The 17,347-nt window shown below is 46.8% G+C and overlaps 1 protein-coding gene across 4 annotated transcripts in view; it reads left to right on the forward strand.

The window, feature by feature from the left end:
• CEP170B (centrosomal protein 170B) overlaps positions 1-17,347 on the forward strand; it is a 249,526-nt gene that overhangs the window by 74,867 nt on the left and 157,312 nt on the right. For all 4 annotated transcript variants that reach the window (XM_069638152.1, XM_069638153.1, XM_069638154.1 and 1 more), the window contains exon 3: positions 17,267-17,345. In XM_069638152.1, coding sequence (XP_069494253.1) covers positions 17,267-17,345 — 79 coding nt within the window. The remainder of the gene's footprint in view (positions 1-17,266; positions 17,346-17,347) is intronic.

Genomic DNA, 17,347 nt, shown 5'->3' on the forward strand with positions numbered 1-17,347 from the left:
ACAATTGATCCCCACTGTTCATTAAGATGACTTTGATCTCACCTTGGTAATCAGCATCAATTACCCCTCCCAACAATTGAACTCTCTTCAATGCTAGGCTAGATCTAGGGGCAATCCATCCCATATGCTCTGGGGGAATCTGTACTCCAATTCCTGTTTCAATGACAACTATTCCTCTTGGATCTAATTTGATTTCTTCATTAGAATGCAAGTCTACCCCTGCTGACTCTGGAGTTGGTCGATAGGGAGCTAAAGAACCTGCCGTAATTTCCCAGTATAACAATGTTTCTCTGACTGAATTGGGTTGAACCTGTAAATTAGGAGTCATTAATCGCATCAAAGGAGTTTCATATTCATACACAGGCCTATTGTTTAACACTTGGACCGCATCAAACACACGATCACGTCAGCCTGCCAAACTGCCGTCTCCAGATTTGCGCAACTGTTCTTTCAATAACCCATTCATTCGTTCAATTAGCCCTGCCGCAGCTGAATGATAGGGGATGTGGTAAATCCACTCAATGCTCTTTTCCTGGCAAAATTCTTGGATCAGTTTGCCTTTGAAATGTGACCCATTGTCACTTTGAATCTGCAAAGGCACTCCATAATGTAATATGATCTGATCTAACAATCTGATGGTGTTCAATTGGGTTGCACGTTTGCACGGCAAAACCATCAAATATCCCGAGTACGTATCTACAATAGTGCATGCATACTGACAATCTCTGCTGTTTGGCATAGGACCGATGTAATCAATCTGCCAAATTTGACCTGGTAATTTTCCTCTTCTCAATGTGCCTCTAACAATCTGAGGTATCGGTCTATGCAATTGCTGTTGGCATACGGGACACTGCAAAATAATTGTTTTCACTATTTCTAACGGAAGACTGATGCCTCGAGCTTGTGCCCACCTGATAGCCTTTTCCCCAAGGTGCCCACTTTTCTGATGGGCCCATTTGGCCAAACCCTCCATATCGTCTTCCCGAGCCTCTGCATCCATTGTCGCAATCTTGGTGTGTTCGTCTGCAACATAATTAAACCAAAGTTCTAATGAATCTGTGGCACAATGCACGTCCACATGATATACAGTGGCTTCACTTTGTAACAACATTTCTGCAATATCTTGCCACAGTTCCTTTCCCCACAACTCTTTTGAATGAATCTTCCATCCATTCTTTTGCCAAGTCGGCAACCATACTGCCAATCCATTCGCCAATGACCATGAATCTGTGTACACATGAAATTGACCAGAGGTCTCTTGTTTCAATGCTTGGTAAACTGCGTAAAGTTCTGCGAACTGACTGCTCTTTCCTTTCCCTGTCGTTGTCAACATCTTTTTTGTTTTGGGATTGTACGGCACTGCTTTCCAGTACCGCTCAGTTCCCACATATCGAGCTGAACCATCCGTGAACCAAGCATGCTCTGTTTGTTCCACGGTCAAATTGCTGTAAGGTACTCCCCAGTTCACGGGAGACTCACGTTTTTCAGGCACCTCCGGTGGTATGTAATCTGAGGGCGGTATGTTGGCTATTTGCTCATGCAACTTTGCCACTCCACCCTTTCCTGATTTGGCTCTGTCTTGAATATACCATTTCCACTTAATTATGCTGGCTTCTTGAGCATGTCCTATACAATGCATTTTAGGAGAGCTCAATACCCACTGCATGATTGGTATTTCTGGTCTCATGAATACATCATGGCCCAACGTCATCTGCTCGGTATCAACAAGAGCCCAATAACATACCAGCAATTGCTTCTCAAACGGAGTGTATGAGTTACCAGCATCAGGCAACTTACGACTCCGAAACCATAATGGCACACGTTTCCTGTCTTGTTTCTGCCACACACTCCAGTTAGCATAATTGCCTTGTACGGACACATTTAATTACACTTCTCCTTCCTTCAAGGGCCATACATCAAGCACCCGCTGAACGGTTCTTTCGCCATCTCAAAGGCTTTCTGCTGCTCTTCCCCCCACTGAAACTCATATTTATTTTGTGTCACCTTGTAGAGTGGGGCCAATATCTGCCCTAAATGAGGAATGCGCTGTCTCCAAAACCCAAACAGTCCTATAAACTGCTGAGCTTGCTTTTTGCTCGTTGGAGTGGTGAATTCAAGTATTTTCTGTCGTGCTTTTGGAACCATTTCTTGATGCTCGTGATGCCACTGGATCCATAAGAATATCACTGTTTCAGCTGGACCTTGAATTTTACTCGGATTAATCTCCCACTCTTCCTTATTCAAACCTTCTATAAGGACATCTAGCTGACTTTGCACGCTGTGCTCATCCTTGCCCTTGATCAAAATATCATCAATGTAATGAGAGATTTGTATGTCAGGTTTACACGGTATCTTGTCTAAATGCTCTGCCACCAGCCGGTGACAAATAGTCGGACTGTGCATGTACCCCATGGGTAGTCTCGTGAAAGTGTACTGACGTCCACCCCACGAAAATGCAAATGACACTCGTCGGCAATTGGCACAGAGTAAAATGCATTAGCTAAATCGATCACTGCATACCAAGTCCCCTCAAACTTTTGAACATTTTCAATCAAAGTAATAGCATCTCGCAATGCGGGCACTAAGGGAGGAGTGTGTTTATTCAACTCCCTGTAATCCACCGTCATCCTCCATGACCCATCCCCCTTTTTAATGGGCTAGAGCGGATTGTTCCATGATATGGTAATAGGGCGTAATACACCCGCCTCCACGTACTCTTTGATGGTGTCGGAAATTTCCTTGTGCTCCCCAGGAATGCGGTATTGTTTCATGGCTATCCGCTTGGTTGCCACCGGCACTTGCACTGGGGGCATCTTCAATTTGCCTACGGTAATGGGTGTACAGATTAATGCACTCACCCCAAACTGGTAAGTTTACCCTTCCAAAATGTCAAAGCCAATTATATATTCAGGTATCAGGACAATCAACACTTGGTATTTCTGCCTCTTTAAATTGCCTATTTTCATCTCCATTCTCGTTTGCACTGCGGGAGTTTCCTTTCCCCCTAAACCTGTAATCGTAAACTGTTTGCCTTTAAATCGTGTCGGATTACCATGAATCAAAGAGGCCTCTGCCCCGGTGTCTATCAATGCTCGCACCCCTTGTGTATTTCCTGGCCCCCATAAAATATTAACATCAACATGAGGCCGCCTATCCACTTTTATGCGGGCAGACGCTACCGGAGCTTGGCCGATGCCCTAGTCAAACTTCGAATGAGTGTGACTCGTCTCCGCCTCTAACATCGCACTCACCACCTATCTCAAATTAGCGAATGTCGGCTGGTACGGGGAAGGTGTCCCCATAGACCCTTCGTCTGGTTCTTCCGCAGGGGGAGCAGAAGGTGAGGTGTCCCCCTGTGGCGTGGTGACTACTTGTTTCTTAACCTGTTTATAGAGCTCTTTGGCTGCAAGTCCTCATTTTTTGTATAATTCATACATTACTCTGGTTTCAATGCCATCAATTTCTTCGTGTGGCACACCTTCTTTTAACAAAGCCAAAAACATGTCTTTTCAGGACACTCGGAAGTCTCTACTATCTTGCCTCCTGCCTTCAGTTCTTCTCTCACTACGCCCCTCTCTCTCTCGTGGCTTGTTATCGCTCTTATCCCACTCTCCCAAATCTGCAAGTTGCCGAATGGCATCTGCTACCTCATCAGTAGCCTTGCCCGTCATACCTACGAGCAAAGTCATAATGACACTTTTGTATGCGGGTGGCGCATTTCTAATCACCATGTTTCGAGTTGAAACTGAGAGCTGTACGGCTCCCATGTGATCAGGAGCATCTATGTGAATCGCCTCTTTCATAGCATGCTCTCTGACTTTTTGAATTGCTTCTCTTAACGTATACCACTTTGTTTCTTCACTGGCCAATCTGTGGTAATAGGGTATTTACGGTTACATGCTTGGGCTATCAGGTGCAACAAAGACACCTGTGTATCTTGACCATTCGCATCAGGGGGCGGTCCTGCTCTTAAGACCTCCTGTACATTGGTGTCAATTGACAGGGGTAAAAAATGTGGTGAATCAGTAGCATCTACCAACAACCCTGCAGCACCCCCGTCTAGCAATCTCACCATCCATGTCAATAAGGCTTCCCCTGATTTTTGCCTCAAACGGGTAATAATTTCCCCAAACTCCTGTTGTGTGTAATCTTCAAAAGTACTTAAATCCACCATACCACCACCAGGATTCTGCGTGTGTGGTCCGGCTCGCCGCCTTCTAACAGGCTTCGCCGCCACTGTTTTGTGTTTCACCTCTGGTTTGGGGTCAGACTCCCCTGCGGAACTACTTTCTAGGCTGGTCGAATCAAAAATATCACCATCCCATTTGGCCGGATACCAGTCTACGCCAGCGGTAGCGATTACAGTTGCCACCTTTCTTTTGTTGACCCCTCCCCGTCTTTTCCTATACTTATATCGCGCTACTCTGACTGCTGCCCTCTCGGCCACCGCCTGATGTGTCGGCCTTATCTTTAAACAATTTCATTTGAATCTGCTGCATTAACGCAGTCTGCCGTTCTGCAGCTAACTCTCTCTCTAATCGCAACACCTCATTTTTTATGTCAGTTTTCATCTGATGTATTTTCCTATAAGCATGCAAAAGAACCCAACCTCGCCTACCTAATGCCGCACATTCTTTACCACATTCTACTGGAACTTGTTGCAAGCATGCAATTACATCAGTCGGATCGGCATCTCCCAATCCTTGATCCCAAGTTTCACTTAAACCGGCACCACATGCCCACGCTTGAGCCAACTTATCAGACGGACTCTTCGTCCATCCTGGAATAACAACATCAGAACAGTCACCGCCAGCGGTAACGTTCTTCTTCTTGAACAAACTACTCATTATCACAAGCAAAACAAAACCTTGTTGAACCTATATATTTTCTACTCCACACTGCAATCACTCCCACAGGCACTCAAACAGATACCAGAGAGACAAAAACTTCACTTTTCAAGAAAAACTTCACTTACACGACAACCAAATCCTATCTATGTTTGAACAGACTCTTGTACGCACGGAACAACTCATCATGTACATCCTGTTCCTGACGCCAAAAATGTACTGCTCTCCCCCGAAAAGTGCACGAAACAACCATAAATCATCAATGCAATTATGGAGCAAGTACTTTGAACCACAAAAAACAGACAGACACAATAACTCACAACCACGCACTCTTAGAAGATAAATCAGCTCTTTACGGCTATTTATTCAAAGCTTACAAGTACATAGAAATAACTCATAAAAATAATAAGGTCATACATCACAGAAGAAGTAAAGAAGTCAAAAGGAAATACATCACCGTGAGCGTAATAGAAGTCCTCATCTCGTCCAGAAGCGGGGACAGCCAGGCCGAGAGTTCCACAGCTCACAGGAAGGCCAGACGTAAGCGTCCTTCTCTGCCTGAAGTCTCACCTGACCCCCTCCGTGCCTCCACATATATACACACTCCACAAAGGGAAGTTAATTCCCGAACATTCTGGAAATTGCACTTGCGCAGTTGAGGAACACCCGTCGGTTGCCAGCTGGGTCAATCGAGAACTCCCCTCAAGGAACGCAGGGCCTCCCTGCTCTAAAAACACGCTCCACGGAACAGAACAGTAGCAGGCCATAACAACGTTAGCTTTCCCAGCAGAAATGGCCTTGACTGCATACCAGGTTTGGAAAAGCATGGTTGTCTCAGCACTGTGAATCTAACACTTCAGCAAAATGTGTGCAGCATTTCACTGTGGTGTGAAGTAAATATCCAACATGGCTCCGAGCGCTCCCATAATGCATTGCGCGCCCGCGCCATTTTGAACCAAGCATAAATCAAGCATAACATGGAGGGAGTAAAGAGGATACACCCTCCTATAGCTAACTCAGCTCCCGGATGGGACCTAAATGTGGTACTTACCAGCCTTATGGGCTCACCCTTTGAACCCATGCACAAAGCATCCCCTAAGAACCTCATTTTTAAAACTGCTTTCTTAATAGCTATCACCTTCATTAGGAGAGTGAGCGAACTACAAGCGCTCTCTATACTAGACCCCTTTGTAACAGTTCACAAAGATAAGGTGGTTCTACGCACACATCCTAGGTTTGCACCAAAATGTATTTCTAAATTCCATGTAACCAGTCAATAGAACTACCAACGTTCTTTCAAAACCCTTCAAATTTAGGAGAAAAGAGCCTGCATACACTAGATGTGCGCAGAGCCGTCATGTTTTATATGGAAAGAACTAGACCTCTGAGAAAGACTAATCAGTTCTTTGTCTCGGTGGCAGCAGGAAGAGAAGGAGATGCAGCTTCAAAATCGACTATATCTAGATGTATTGTCCAATGCATCACTCTGTTTCTCTCTTGCTAAGAGAGAATTACCCTTCAAGCCAAGAACACATTCTACTCGTGGCATTGGGGCTTCCATAGCATTCATTGCAAATGTCCCTCTTTTTTTTTTAAACACTTTTTATTGGCATTTGGGTAAAATTGCACCGCAAAACTGCAATTATTGAAGGTATTCGTTGGCCATAAAGAGTAAGAGGTTAACAAATAACAACAAAAACAACAACAAAAATGCACAGTCTCTTTGTGTGGGTATCCTTGTTCGGCTCGTGTTCCGGAGGGAAGAAGTGCAAAGGCAGAGTTCGAGGGCTCGCAGATGATCGAGGTTCAGGTTCTGGGTGGCTCAATATTTGTGTAATGTTAGGGTGGGCAGGCACCTCAGGGGGGCTTGAAGTCTGCGGAAAAGGGTATGTCTCGGAGGAGGGCCTTCCATGCTTCAAGGGTATTGTTTACGTCGGCTACTCCAGTGTTAGCCCCATCCTGCCAGGCTCTGGTCTCGGCTGTGGTCCAGCGTTCTAATTCTCTGAGCCAGTGTTCATATCTCGGGCCTGGTTTTGACTTCCAAGCCATAGCTATGGATCTTTTGGCTAGAATGCAGGAAATGTCCATCAGCTTGACCACGTGTTTGATCTTGCTCAGTCTGGGGTGTGCTCCGAGCAGGCATTCCTTGGGGTCCCAGTTGTATCTGGTAATGCCAGCTTCCATGCAAGTTTGCTTTATTTTGGACCAGAATTGTGACACTTTGTTACAGGACCAGAACATGTGTAGTAGGTCCGCTGCGTTGGTGCCGCACCAAGGGCAGTTTGATGATATCTTTTTGTTAAAGCTGGCGACTCTCTTCGGGGTCATGTATGTTCTGTAGAGAACATTGAGTTGGATTTGTCGAAACCTGGTGTTCCTGGAGACCTCCTTGGGGTAAAGTAATACTCTCTCCCACTCAGTGTCCGTGAGCGTGATCCGGAGGTCAAGTTCCCATCTTTCTTTTAGTGCTGCACTTTTAGGGTTGGGTCTGTCTATTAGGCGGCCGTAAAGACGGGTTATTGGTTTCCAGCCGTCCGATAGTTCATGCATCTCGTTGAGCAGGGGGTTGGGGTTGGGTTCTTCTGGCCATTCAGGCCATTTAGTTTTCGCAACCTGTTTAAGACGATGATACCACAGGAATTGGCCTCTATTTAGTTCCTCTGACTCCAGGATTGCTTCAAATTCTCTGAATTTGGCGTCCTCGTACATATCGCCCCAAGTGTAGATCCCCGCGCGCTCCCGATTTCTTGACACCCTGAGGTCTGATATGGTTTGGCATGTGTCCACAAGGATGGGGGTGTCAGGAGAATACGGGTGAGTTATTTGAAGGACGGAGCAGGTTCTAGTCCAAATTTGTCTACCCAGCTGTACAATCATGGGGACTTCTCGTGTTTGTTTCAGTGGGTTCCAGAGTGATTCCTTGGGAAACAGATTGGAAGGTGTAAGCCTTAGTAGTTCTGATTCCGCATTTGGGTCGTCGTGGAGCCACTTTGTGACGTGGCTGAGCTGAGCTGCTAAGTAATACATGTGTAGGTCTGGGAGCTGCACCCCCCCCTCCTTGTGTCGCAACGTGAGGATCTTTAGGGGTAGCTTGTGTCTAGCTGGGCCCCATAGAAAGTCTCTGATTAGCGAATTCAGCTTTCTGAAGAAGGATATAGGGATGTAGTGGCAGACATTTGTAAAGTAGTAGAGGAATCTCGGTAGGATAATCATTTTCACGATTGCTGCCCTACCCATCATGGAAAGGGGCAACTTTGACCAGAACTTCATGGAGTTGCGGAGTGCTTTTACTGCTCTTTCAGTGTTGTGGTCGTGGGTGAGTTCTGGGGTATGCGTTATGTTGATTCCCAGGTAGCGGAACATTCCTGGTTGCCATTTTATCCCCACCACCGGCAAATCTTCCTTTGTTGTCTTGTTGAGTTTGGCTAGCGGGAATGCACAAGATTTTGATCTGCTGAATTTGATTCCGGAATACCGGGCATAGTTGTCCAGGACATCGAGCAGAACCTGCGCGTTCATTTGTGGGTTCTGTAGGTATAAGAGTACGTCGTCTGCGTATAAGGAGATTATGAAGTGCCTGTTGCCCAGCTTTATGCCTGCATCAAAGAACTGTTTCCTGCAGTAGATGGCAATCGGCTCCAGTCCTAGGACGTACAACATGGGTGAGAGCGGACAGCCCTGCCTGGTGCCTCTTTGTATCGCCCAGGCTTCAGATATTATTCGTCCGGTTTTCACTCTGGCCATGGGTGAGTTATAAAGGACCCTGACCCATCTCACAAAGCCTTCACCAAACCCAAACTCGCTCAACACCTCGATTAACCACTCCCAGAAGATGGAATCGAAGGCCTTGACGGCATCTAGTGAGAGTACCGCCAGATCTTCGGCGCTCTCTTGGGTTTCAGCTATGACGTGTTGTAGCCTTCTTAGGTTGGCCGTTGTGTTGCGTCCCGGGATGAACCCGTTTTGGTCCTCATGCACAATGGTCCCAATCACCCTCGCGAGCCTCTTAGCCAGAATGGTGGTCAAAATCTTGGCGTCATAGTTCAGCATCGCTAGGGGGCGATAGGAGTCGCAGCGTTCGGGTGGCTTGTTTGGTTTGAGCATAGGGATTATGATGGTTTCCTTCATGGTGCAGGGGAGAATTCCTGCTTCATATGCCTCCGTGTAGACCCCCAGTAGTATTGGAGTGATGGTGGCTTCGTAGGTTTTGTAGAACTCGGGCGGGAGTCCATCGCTCCCCGGGGACTTGCTGGTGGCTAGAGATCTGATCGCGTCCTTGATGTCGTCGGCGGTGATCTCAGTGTCTAGTGCTGCGCACTGTTCTTCGGTCAGTCTAGGGAGACCGATCTCGTCTAGGGTGGCTCTGATGTCTTCTCTGGGAACTTGCTAATCATGGGAGTATAGCTCGGAGTAGAATTCTGCGAAAGCGGTGTTAATGTCGAGTTGTGATTTATGTGTAATTCCACGGTCGTCCTGGATCTCCGTGAGGGAGTGCCTTGGGTGTTCGCGTTTGCACAACCATGCTAGTAGTCTACCTGGTTTATCGGCCTCTTTGTGTGTTTTGGTGGTGTTGGCTACGAAGTCGAATTTCGCCAGTCTGTCCCAAGCCGTCCGACAGTCGTCTCGGAGCCCCCGCAGGGTCTCCTCCTTTTCAGCAGCGGTGTCTGATTGGGACTCGAGGCGTGTTATCTGTGCTTCGTGTTCTTCCAGTGTTTCCTTCAGGCGTCTCCGAATACCTCCCGCTCCAGAAATGGCTTCGCCCCGTGTTACCACTTTCATCGCCTCCCATAGCGTGCTCCAGCTCGATACGGATCCCTTGTTGTTGTCGATGTAGTCTTCAAGCTTAGTGCCTAGATCTTCCTTGAACTCTTGATCAGTGAGTGCCATGGGGGATAGTCTCCATGTCGGAATCGGGGGCCTGGGATCGTTCAACCTCCACTGCATAACCAGCGGTGAGTGGTCAGATATCGATCTGCCTAGGTATGTGGTGTCATCGACCAGTGCAGCTTGTTCCCTGTCGATAAAGAGGTAGTCGATCCTGCAAATGTCCCTCTTGAGTCCATTTGCAAAGCGGCAACCTGGAGTTCTGTACACACCTTTACAAAACACTACTGTCTAGATGCCCACTCCTAGGTCTGATTCCCAGGTGGGACAAGCAGTATTAAGACATCTCTTTTCTACTGTTCCTTCTCACAACCCACCTCCAACTCCGGGTACTGCTCGCTAGTCTATGCACAGCATGTGATTCTAAGCAGATTAACGAGCATCAGAAGACAATGCATTACTTACCGTAAAAGCATTTCTAATGGTTGTATCTGCTTAGATTCACATGCGCCCACCCTTCCTCCCCGCTCGGATGGAAGGAACATAGACATCCTTTATCTGTCTCTCTCTTTTCTGTACTCACTCACGTCTAATAGGCTCCCTCAGGACAGAAAAAATACAAACAGAGGCACCTCGACGCGTGAGGGATTGTAGGTACAATGCACGTCACTATAGGGATAGTGTTACAGACACGCCTTGTCGACGTCCCCTTTTCGACTACGAAAAACAAAATGCAATACTCTGCAGTGACCACTGGATGTCGGACTATGCACAGCATGTGAATCTAAATAGATACAACCATCAGAAATGCTTTTACGGTAAGTAATGCATTGTCATATCTCCCCGCTTGTCTGCAGACGCTCCTCCGCTGCACTAGTTCCTCCCAGTGTCTCTGGTTGCCACCTTCTTGGTGCTAAATGCACCCTTCCTGCTGCTCTGCACCATCCTGGTGGGCTATCTTTGCCGCATCCACCCTTCCACATGGCAGACGTCTGCTCCGCCAAATAGAACACGGAGGATCACTGCAGGATCGGACTCACTCAAAGCTTTGACACATTTCTCAAGGAGGTTCAGCCACGAGACCTTGTGGGGCCCTAGCTAGGAAGCATCACGACGAAGCTTTGGACTCAACAAACCTCTGGGGAAGATGACGATGTAGCTGTCTCTGCTCCCCTGACTGCTGACCTTCCTCCTCGGGTCGACTGATTAGGAAGATTGCACTTATGACGAGCCAAGCTATGCCATGACAAATTGCTGGATGCATTGCAAACTATGTGAATGGCCTGCGTCGACATAGGTTAAAGGACCTCATCTTTCGAACCATGCATTTTCCTCTTGAAGATCATGCAGATGGCTGGAAATTTAGACTTGCTGATTTCCATGCATCAATGATGGCAAAAGGCAATGATGGAGCCGGCAATAGACGGGTGCATGCCACCCGACACGCCTTCTTCTCTAACTACCAAAGGCACAACTCGGACAGAGTAGCCTAGAACCAAACGTACCCTGTATTACTTGAGCTGAAGCTCCCATGTTACCCACATTGCGGAGGCTGCCTTCATGCTTTAAGACTGTCTAGTGAAAAGGTTTCATCATCAGGAACTGCAACAAAGCAAATTCTCTACTGATCCAAGTCCACGGGATGCAGGTTTGGGCTTCTTGGAGCAACATTATGGGCGACAGAGACGGAAGAACAGCGCGCCTGGCGGAGTAGCCGCCTCGCGTGACGGAAGAGGTGTACATGGTGTATGAAGTCCACCAATCACGGGATCCAAAACCTAAAAGCTGCAAAATCCAAATCAATGCCCTCAAAGTAGCAGCCATGATCTCCACTGGCACCTCGATCAATGTTCTTCCTGCATTAAAGTTTCAGCTCATTCTATCTGCCCCAGGTGCTAAAAAACAAAAACACAGATCTTCTTCAAAGGAACCTTCACTTCGACTCACTTGCATATGATGATTGTTGCATTCTAAATGCGTTTCTCACAAATGATTGGTCCAAAATGCTACTGAGCAGCAAGGCAGTGGAAGTGCTTGACAGTGTATGGGTTCACCCTCCATCTATATGCATCCGGTCTAGACCACGTTCTAGAAGAATTGTACTTCCGCTTTCATAAAAGCAGATGCCATGAACAAAAACCAGTCCACTGCACAACAACTGCTCTGTTTAGCCTGTCCGGCGTTCACGTCACTGAAGAGTCCCTTTTAAAATGCGACAAAAGGTTAAAAAAGAGCTTGAAAAACTAAAATGTTGGCCCCATCCTGAGAGTGTCAAGTTCCACTTCATGGGTATCCCTCATCATTTGATGAAAATTGAATGGCTGGCCATGTACGAATCTGCACAGATATGCGCTTAACCAACCAAGCTATTAAGTGAGGATGCCACATCACTGAAATGTTTGATGACTTGGTAGAGCTCACTGGTGATCCGTTTTTTCCCAAACAAGAACTGCAATGATTAAGAGACCTATAACCCACTAACCAAAACCTCAAATTTCTGCATACTTAACTCCACAAAAACCCACACAACCACTTCTCTCACAGCAAACCGCACGCACTGCACCAAACCGCAACAACAAACTATCAATGCATAAATCGCAACAACAGCACACAAGGACTCACATCAATCCTATATTCACACCCAAGCTCAGCGGACGTTGAAAACCGAACTGAAGCTGCCAACAGGACACCACCTTCTCACTTTCCTAGGCCCTCTTCACCCACTAACGCAGCCCCACCTCTTTGCAGATCCGCCTGAGCGTCTGGAGACCACTTCCGTTGGTGACGGTGCGCTATATAAATACCTTTTAACTTTAACAAACTAACATTAACAAACTACAACTGCTTCCACCAGCTGATGCTGTATAAACAAACACAAGTAAGCGGTACCTTCTCCTCTTCCATATGACTATGCAGTTACAAGTAGCTCAACTTTGGCATCTACCATGACAGCAAAGTATTCCAGAACACCATCAGTAGTGCGGTAGTTAGTTTTTAAAGGCGTTCTCGACATACTCAAATGACACCCTGGTCTTCAAGTCAGAAGATGATCACCTGCCAGACTTCAATCTGTCTTTAAAAGACTGCGGCCTTCAGGCTCCCAATGCACAAAACATGTAAGAACTTCAAGACCGCAGTAGAATGTTTCAGAAATGTCTTCAGCCAAGAGGGTGCCCACGTTTTATTTATTAGGATGGCTATCCAAGCTGCGCCTGCTCCTTAACCTGTATTTGAACTTGTGTTTCGTAGGCATGACCAACTACCGCAGCAGTTTCATGCATATCTAGCCCGAGTGACGGAAGCCCTGTAAAATCTGGGGAGATCTCTCATTGATCCAGCAACGCAGCCTTGGCATACTTCAACATAAGCAAAGCCACGATGATCCTGGTGGACTCCAGTCATTGTGGCTTAGGCACAAGCTTTAGCCAAGCTGACAAAGATGGCCACCACCAAGTGGGGGACATAGCCACCAGGTCACCGAACCCAACGGATCAGTTGCTCCTAACTCGAAAGGGAAGCTAAAGACATTCTCGGGGGCTTGAAACATTTCCATCTGTCCAATTACAGCAACCATAAGCCTTTGATCCCCACCCTGCTAGGGTCCGCCCAAAGACCATTGCGGTGAATTGAGTGGACGCTGCAGCTACAGAGATGCAACATTTTGCTGGTATTTAACGCAGATTTCACTTTCTGTGAGGCACCACAGAGAAGCCAAGAATGTGTGAAGTGGAATGAAAAGTGGAACACTTGCGAAGGGTCGGAGAATGGGCAACAGCAAAAGGGATAAAAATATCTGAGATCGTTAACGAAACCAAAAAGGATGAATGCTGCAAACAATCCTTGCCACAAGCTAGGCAGAAAAATTGAACAATATATAACAGCCAGCAGACTGAAGGCCCCTGGTTCAGTTTAATATATGACTTGGAGAGCCACAATAATGCTGCTTGAAATCTCAACTACGAGACTGATCCTGTCAACACAAGGCATTGTGAGAATTAAAGCTTGACTGAGAGGAAACAATGTGGTTCCCGGGTGTAAGCAGCCACCACCACCTGTGTCATAGCTAAGCAACTGGCGCTAGAGATCCATTGGCTCGTATAAGATCGCAAGGAAAGGGCAATCGACTTCACCAACATTTGCACATTGGCGAACAAGGAATTAGTCACGATAGGAATTAGTCACGATAGGCAACTTCTCTGGATATCCAGAGTATAACCTCATCCACTGCTAAACAGTCAAGCTCTACATAAAGCAGATTTTTGCCACCTCTGGCATTCCCGCTGAACTTACAACCAGCAATGGCCTTTTGTTTCAGAGCAGCGAGGTTTTGCTGCTGGATGGAGCAGTCAGGAGTACACAATGTCCAAACTACCCCATGCAGGCCTTGAGCAACCCGAAACTGAAAGGTTCTTTTCGCCCTCAATGTAGTAGTCTGAATAGACAGAGATTGACAAGCCAAACTTGAAGTAGAAGTGTTTGGATTCTTGGGAACAATGACGTGCGCTTCCACAGACTGTACCTCTGCCAACTTAATCACACGTTGCCCTGTTGTCGGGCCAATTGCCACTCACCCTTTGTCGCGGTGCATTCAATGTCCAGATCCCTGAAACCAAACAGAGATGGAACCTCTGCTCCACACTGGAGACCAGGTCCTCATCAGAAACGGAGAACACAGCAGGAAAGACTAGTCTCCATTTCGACTTCCATCCAGGTGGTACAGGAACAAGGAGCTATGGGGCAGCCAGCAAACCTGATGGACCGATGACCGTGAACACAGCACACTTGAAAAGGCCAGAAAGAGATCTGTAGGTGAAGCAGTGGAAAAACCATACTCAACTTGGCATTCCGTCCAGTGACTACGAGCAAGATTTTCAATCTCATCACCCCAGGTGATGGAGGGTGTGAAGCGCCCCGCCCCTTTTCAGACCAATAAAGACCAATTGTCACCAAAGCCACTACCACCAGCAAACATGAGACCATCTTCAGACAGTCAACACCTGTGAAGTGAAATAAAATAAAAACTTGTCTCACCAGATAGTCATGTTGACTGTCCTCTTGGCACCCTACACCAGCCAAGCTTCTGCTATAGTAAGTTTGCTTTCATGATATTTTGGGAGGGATGTGGCATATATTGCCATGAGAGTTCTCCATCTGCTATGGGGAATCACCCAGATTTTTCATATGTGCAGGATCTCACCTAATGTATTCTGCCACGGTAGTCCGATCTGCACAACAGTCTACATTTTCAGACGGCGTGATGTGTTTTAGAAATGATGCTGACAAAAGGTTAAGCTCACGCATGTCTCTGCTGGAACTGCCTACTGACAAATCCCACAGCGCCCATGTACTTTGGCTACATTACAGTTATAAAAAGTACATATTATGAAACGGTCTGCTAGAACCCAAGTTCCAACAGACTCCGGTCTGCCTTTACCTGTGGGCACTCCAACCTAAATTGAGTGTGGTCCAAGGGTCTGGTGGCAATTAATATCTAACTAGGAGCCACATCTGTTTTGAAATGGTGACTCCTGGGCTTGTATAATTATAAACGCCGAAAAGCATTTGGTGTAATTTTATTGTCTGCTCGGTGGAACATGGACTCATTCCTTATGGTGCCGTACGTGTATTCATTGGTCCGGACTAAGTTTCACCCAAAACAACCATTGGGTTTATCCCAGGAAACGCTTTTTGCCTCACCCCCATCTCCCTCCCTTAGAAGGTTGGTCCCATTCTTTAGGGGACAGGAACTCTTGGAGGGTTTTTAGCTGGGAACGAATGCTTCAAATGAAGCAATGGCACTGCAATGGCCGGGGGGCTGGTTATATGAGGCTTTCATGTAGACAGACCGAGGAAGGGGAGGAGTTACAGTAGCCAAGGAAAATACTTTCCAGAGGGAGATGGGATCCACCATCTTAATATTTCTTAGGGCTCGCAAACATCCCATGCCCCTACCCGCTTTCTGCAGACTGAGCATTCTAGTTATTACTTCAGAGACATATGAATCGTGTTACAGCTGTATGGGTTGTCCCTTTACAGAAATGTTGGACTCGTCCAATCCACTGTGGCAGTTTCTCTATATTAGGGTTGGGGGGACTGCACAATAGTGGGTTGATGAGGATTCTGCTGGGCCCTGATTGGATGTACAGTCTGCTCCAGAGTCCCCTGCCATACATGTGAAGACACAAGTTTCAAGAAAGAGGCGAGCCCACCGCCCCCCAAAAAAGAAAACCATACTGGGCACCATTTGGTCAAGCCATAACTGCTGCTGGAACCAGGAACCTTCTCACTGCAGTGAAGGACCCCTGCAAGTGTTTTCTGGCAAACTTCCTTGAGTGGGTCTCCTAGCAACTCGTAAGTCATGAAACGGTCTAAAGCCCCGTCTGCCACCTCAAGAGGGTTTTTCACTTGGAGATACCACAGGACCTGTGGTGCTGCCTTTGGCAGTCTAAGCGCTTCTATCTGCTTTTTCTCATTTTGTGGCATCGCTACGCCAACTCAAAACTGTCCGAGCTTGGCTCGATGGCAAACTCGATCCATGGGGAACAACTGACCAGACCCATCTCAAACTCTGACTAGATCTAATTTAAACTAGCATCTTGCTTGCCTACTTGAACCTCTGAAAGCCATTGTCTTGAACTATCCTGAAGTAAAGACTCTTCTCCTTGAGAAGCTGACTCAACCCGGTATGAATGCGGGAACGCCCCTGGGTTGAAATGCTGGAGCCCCACGAAGAAGCATCCAAGGTATTTGAAGTGTCCTGTATCTGTGGCCTGTCTTAAAGGACCCTAGTGACCATTAATACCAAACTGTCGACCCTTTGAAATACCTCTTCCTTCGAATTTAACATTGCTGCTGAAATTCTTGCCCATTTCCCTTCTAAACTGTGCCGCCTTTCATCATACATTCTGCGTTTTGTGTTCTCTCTTACAGGGTGGGTAGTATCATTCAACGGAGTGCAACATTTCAAGTTGCAAGCTACTAGACGGCTATAAAAGGTTATTTGCCACCTCAATTTTACACATACTGCCCACCATTTCTTCCTCACCAAGATTCAATTGTTGCTAGCCAATGGTTACTGCAAATGTTGAGCCCCGGGCTTTGTGTAGTTTGATTTAAAGTTTGGGGTTTGTACTGAACTTTGTTTGGACACCGCCTTTTTATACCGGTACCACAGTACTGTTTGTTTTGCTTCTGCGTCAGCTCGCATACCTACTGGAAAGTATAACTTGGCCTCAGCCTGCCCTGGCTTAAGAGGTGAAGGAGGTTTACCCTTCAGGTTGTGCCTGCTTCATCTTTATGCCCGATTCTACTGCTGCTTTATTAGTCGTGTGGGGCGGAGTAGGCGCTTTAATCGCTGCTCCTGTGAAATGTAATCGGCACTGCTGCTGGTAGGGATTTGGTTCTTGAGCTCCATATATGTTTGCAGTATTCTTAAAACACCTTAACATCTGTAAAATGCGCCTTAGAGTATACCAATGTTTGTTCTTCTGCATGAGCTCCTTTTAAATGTCCCTTCACCTAATGGGAATTCACACGAAGTACCTTCCTGTTGTTGTTGTTGTTTGCCTGGATTTATTGTTTTTTTTCCACTTTAGACTTTTGTGAACGACGTGCGGATTCCCGATCAGAAGTACATCACCCTGAAACTGAACGATGTCATCCGCTTCGGCTACGAT

This window comes from Ambystoma mexicanum, chromosome 14, assembly GCF_040938575.1.
Source record: "Ambystoma mexicanum isolate Mex_15411 chromosome 14, UKY_AmexF1_1, whole genome shotgun sequence".
Taxonomy (NCBI): Eukaryota; Metazoa; Chordata; class Amphibia; order Caudata; family Ambystomatidae; genus Ambystoma; species Ambystoma mexicanum.